This window comes from Mauremys reevesii, linkage group 15 (assembly GCF_016161935.1).
Source record: "Mauremys reevesii isolate NIE-2019 linkage group 15, ASM1616193v1, whole genome shotgun sequence".
Classification (NCBI taxonomy): Eukaryota; Metazoa; Chordata; order Testudines; family Geoemydidae; genus Mauremys; species Mauremys reevesii.
This window is the reverse complement of record NC_052637.1, coordinates 2152764-2157754: the sequence shown is the minus strand read 5'-3', so window position 1 is coordinate 2157754 and position 4991 is coordinate 2152764. Positions and strand designations below refer to the sequence as shown.

Genomic DNA, 4991 nt, shown 5'->3' with positions numbered 1-4991 from the left:
GCTCTCAGGTTACACTGGATTTTTTTAAAAAGAGACACACTCATGATTGTTGGGGCTCTGATTCCTGAATGTTCAGGGCTGGCCTAGGTCTTGGTCTGATTTCCGTGCAGGATTCAGATCTCAGCCACACCGGAGTCACTGCTGGCTCTGACCAGGGAAGAGTGTGGATGGGCCACTGGGCTCAGCCTCTACCTGCCTGTCCCTGGGGGCTGCTGCAGGAGTCCAGGGCAGCTCGTTCTTCAGTGGGCTCCGGCTGTTGCTAAGGGGGAGGGGTTTACACTGCAGTGGGCAACAATCCCCCCAAAATGGCCCCTTTGATTCTGCTCTTTTCCTAGTGTTTGGCTCAGAGATGCTGTTACTGGGAGGATCTGAAGAACCTGGGGGAAATTGGGGTGTGACATGGACTGAAGCCCCTTCTGTAACCTCCCCTCTTGCCCCAACAGGCTGAAGAATCAGGTCCACATTTTGCTCCAGATCAGCCCATCTTCCAGGAGACAGGGAAGGGAAATGGCTGTGATGGAGCCAGCTCAGGTAGGGGATTTTCAGGGAGCTGCTGGGCGGGGGGAGGGAGAGGCAGGGAAGAGAGAGGGTGTGAGAAACCTGCTGATTTTCTGTGTAGGACCATTGGTGATGGGGAGGGAGGGACATTCGCCCATTTAAAAAACAGGAGACAACCCCCCTGCACAGGGATGGAACCTGAACCCAGTAGCCAGAGGCTGCTGTGAAATACGCAGAGAAGCTGTTGGGATTCCTGTCCCTGTCCCCGGCTCAGAGCTCTGCTTCCTGTATCAGCCTGTGGCTGGCAGGGGTATGAGAAATGAGAAGACCCTGCCCTGCTCCATGTGCTGGGGGCACAGGGAGCTCTCACCTTCTCCCACCCCTTGAAGCCTCCTGGCTGCTATGATGGGTAGGGGTCTGATTCGAGTTTTTCCCCCTTTCCCGTGACTAGTGGGATTGTGGCTGGGGCAGCAGGTGCTGAGTGGGGGACTCTTGTTGTTTCAGATGCCGGTGACCTTCGAGGAGGTGGCTGTGTATTTCACCCAGGGGCAGGGGGCTCTACTGGACCCTGCTCAGAGAGCTCTCTACAGGGATGTCATGCGGGAGAACTATGAGACAGTGACCTCGCTGGGTAAGGGATTCCCGTCTCCTCGGCTATTAGAAGCCTTGGAGTCTTCATGTCTGACTCTGGTCAGGTTCTTCCCTCGTCATTTAGATCAGAGGCAAATGGGCTCCATAATGCACAGCTGCCGTGTGAGAGAGACTTGCATCTCCGTGCCCCCTACAGTGGGACACTGGTGTCAAAACTTAATGGCCATGCCAGCTCATCCCCACCCCTCCAGCTTTCAAAGGAGCAGAATTCATTCATTGTCCTTTCTGTATTGATTCCCATTCGCACACACAATGCTTATTTACTGCCCTTCTTGGGAATAGCTCCTGCCGTTGGGAAGGCTTAGAAATAGGCAGGGGTTTAATGCCAGAGCTGTGTGTACATCAGCAAGGCCCCTAGACTGGGCAGATCCTGGGAACTCCTAGTGAGGGTGTAAAAATTCCCCTCACCTCCCCAGAGGTCTGCCTCTCCCAAGGGGGCTCAGTGACCACGTTCCCGTCCTCTTGGGTTCCACGTTCCCGAGCAGAGCACAGGGACAGGTTCCGCTCACAGAATGTCCCTTGTGACAGATGCGCTCTCAACCCTCCATGCAGCCTGATCTGGTCTGATCTCTCCCCCCCTCCCCCCCCCCCCCCATTCCTCCCCCTGCCACATAGGATTTCCCATTCCCAAACCTGAGCTGATCTCCCGCCTGGAACGAGGGGAAGAGCCGTGGGTCCCGGATCTCCAGGTCTGCGAGGAAAGAGAGCGCCTGAGAGGCAATCGCACAGGTGAGGACTGACTCAGAAACTATCTGGGGAATGAAGAAAAAGTTGAGATGCCTAAAAATGTGGTGTGAGTGACGCCCTCAGTTCTTCCTCCTCTTACCCAGAGCAGGGCTGGAGTCAGCAGATATTGCTCAGGCCATTCCACCCACCCTGTTAGCTGCAGGAGTTTCCTTCCCATCTCTCCTTCCCTGTGAGTGTTTGTGTGGGATGTGGAGGCAAAATCCAGTTGCTTAGTATTTGCAACTTTAGTGAGTTGGGTTTGGCCTCGGTGCTATTCCTCTTTCTCCCCAGCACAATGACTCCTGTCTGGATTGTCTCTCTCTTCCAATAGGTGCTGAACGAGGGAGTGAAAACAAGGAGGAGAATCATCATGAGGAGGTTCCTGAGGAAGTGGAACCACAGGGGACCTTTGTGGGAAGAGTAGAAGGGAATTTTTCCCAGTGCTGGGAACAGGGAGAAGCCTGGGGAAATTGGCAGAAGTCAGAGAAGCTGCTGGGGAACCACCCAAGAAATAAACTGGATGAATCTATTAAATGTGGGATAGGAGACAAGGATCCCACAACTCAGCAGACAAATTCCAAGGAAGACAAACGCTATGAATGCCTCGGTTTTGGGGAAGGATTCATTGTGAGATCACAGCTTGTTACACATCAGACAATCCATACTGGAGAGAAACCCCTTCAATGCTTGGACTGTGGGGAAAGGTTCAATAATCGCTCAGCCCTGAATAACCATGGGAGAAGCCACAGAAGAGAGAAACCCTCTCAATGCCTTGAGTGTGGAAAATGTTTCATTTGGAAGTCAGAACTAATTAGACATCAGCTAAGCCACACAGGAGAGAGACCCCATAAGTGCTTCGACTGTGGGAGAAGTTTCAAACAGAGGTCAGACCTTGTTAATCATCAGGCAATCCACACAGGAGAGAGACCCCATAAGTGCTTGGACTGTGGGAAAAGTTTCATACGGAGGTCAATCCTTGTTAATCATCAGAGAATCCACACAGGGGAGAGACCCCACAAGTGCATGGACTGTGGGAAAAGTTTCACATGGAGGTCAGACCTTATTAAACATGAGAGAATCCACACAGGAGAGAGACCTCACAAGTGCTTGGACTGTGGGAAAAGTTTCAGTCGGAGGTCAGCTCTTTTAAAACATCAAGCGTTACACACAGGAGAGAGACCGCATAAGTGCGTGGACTGTGGAAAAAGTTTTATACAGAGGTCAGACCTTGTTAAACATCAGGCAATCCACACCGGAGAGAGACCCCATAATTGTTTAGATTGTGGGAAAAGTTTCATGCGGAGGTCAGACCTTGTTAAACATCAGGCAATCCACACTGGAGAGAGACCCCATAAGTGTGTGGACTGTGGAAAAAGTTTCATACAGAGGTCAGACCTTCTTAAACATCAGAGAATCCACACAGGAGAGCGATCCCACAAGTGTTTAGTCTGTGGAAAAGGTTTCATATGTAGGTCACACCTCATTAAACATCATAGAATCCACACAGGAGAGAGACCTCACAAGTGCTTAGACTGTGGGAAATGTTTCATACAGAGATCAAACCTTGTTAGACATCAGTCAATCCACACAGGGGAGAGACCCCACAAGTGGTTGGACTGTGAGGAAATTTCACGCAGAGATCACACCTCATTAAACATGAGAGAATCCACACAGGATCTTAACTTCTCTGACACAGAGACAGAAAGTGTTAAGGAAATAGCATGTAATTGACCTAGATTCAACCTTTAGAGACATGTTAGAAAAGTGTGTCCTCCTCAGATAAACTAGAGCTTCAAGAGGTAACCGTGTATTGTTAAAGACATGGAAGAAGATGGTAACTGTAGTAATGTTTGTTTAGCTGTATCTTGTTAGAGGTTAACAATGGAAATAAACAGTTCCTGTCTAGGGCTGTATTCTGTGAATTCAAAGATCAAAAGAGAATATTAACATTTAGACAAAACTTGGCTGTAATAATGTCATTGTTTGTCTCCTGAAAGTTTGTTGATAAACTTGTCTATGAACTGCTTTATGGAGAATCACCTCATGCTAAACCATGTAATTAATTACTAGTGATGTTTAGGAAATAGAAGGTTATTTCAAAAGCCTGTTGTTCAGCCAATGACTGTGTGCTGTCGAGACATTGCAAAAATTATCCTTTCTTCTCTGATCTGCCTAAGCGTTATTCCGGGGGCGTGCTGGGGGTGGATCTTGCTATTCTCCTGCAGGTCGCTCTCTCTCAGGAGTGGGGGATGCAGAGGAAGATGATGGAGTCTTCATTCTAGTGCTTCGGAACAGGGAAATCTGCAGAGTGGAGATGTGGTCCTCCAGCCACATCTTTGCTGCATACTATGTGATCACCTGGCAGGCTAGAGATAACATGGCCTTCAGCAGGGCAGTGCTCCAATCAGTGGAAGACTCTGACCCCACCACCTGAATTTGGGCTTGTGAGTCACTTGCTTGGAATGGACATGAACCAGCACTCGAAGAAGAAAAACGGTTACTCACCTCGTAACTGTTGTTCTTCGAGATGTGTTGCTCGTGTCCATTCCAATATCCACCCCCCTCAGCCAGCAAGAAGGAACTGAGGGGGTGGCGGGTGGACAGGGCTCTATATTGGGCACCCAGACTGACCCTCTGGCTAGCTGTTAGGGGGAAAATCCCAGAGACTCCGTAAGACTCAAAAAAATCAGGAAAATAAATTTACCCATTTTCATCTGAAGTGGGTAAACCAGCTTCACTTCTCGTTATTCAGTTGTGTGTGTTAGAAAAGTTTTAGCATGATCATCTTTATATATATATATATATATATATATATATATATATAAAGCTCTTCCCATCTACAAATTATCTGGACTAGCACAGAAAAATCCTGGGGTCAACTTATTGTGGTGCCTACACCCGTGCTGGGTCAATGGGAGAGCGTTGACCAACAGTGGTGGAGACAGACCCTTGGAGTGCATATCCAGCACTCGCGCCCAGTGCTTTTGCTGATAGATACTGATCATTGTCATTGTTCAATGAAGAAAAAAATCTCATGACAAAGGCAAAGGAAACGTGAAAAGAAAATCAGAAAGGACTACTTCAGCGAATGATTGCTTGTCTTTTGAAGTCCTTAG

At 48.8% G+C, this 4991-nt stretch overlaps 1 protein-coding gene across 1 annotated transcript; it reads left to right on the top strand.

Annotated features, from left to right (window-relative positions):
• The first annotated feature begins 1077 nt into the window (after positions 1-1077).
• Positions 1078-3902, top strand: LOC120382880 (zinc finger protein 501-like). The gene is made up of 3 exons (XM_039500327.1): positions 1078-1129; positions 1765-1878; positions 2207-3902. The coding sequence occupies exons 1-3, from the start codon at positions 1096-1098 to the stop codon at positions 3604-3606; spliced, it is 1548 nt and encodes a 515-aa protein (XP_039356261.1). The 5' UTR covers positions 1078-1095; the 3' UTR covers positions 3607-3902.
• The last annotated feature ends 1089 nt before the right edge of the window (positions 3903-4991 follow it).

Excerpts from the sequence above, each read along its gene's own strand:
- LOC120382880 (XM_039500327.1), top strand. The coding sequence starts at position 1,096 with ATGCGGGAGAACTATGAGACAGTGACCTCGCTGG. Across the intron at positions 1,130-1,764 it reads TGAGACAGTGACCTCGCTGG|GATTTCCCATTCCCAAACCT; the intron begins GTAAGGGATTCC and ends CCTGCCACATAG. Across the intron at positions 1,879-2,206 it reads CCTGAGAGGCAATCGCACAG|GTGCTGAACGAGGGAGTGAA; the intron begins GTGAGGACTGAC and ends CTCTTCCAATAG.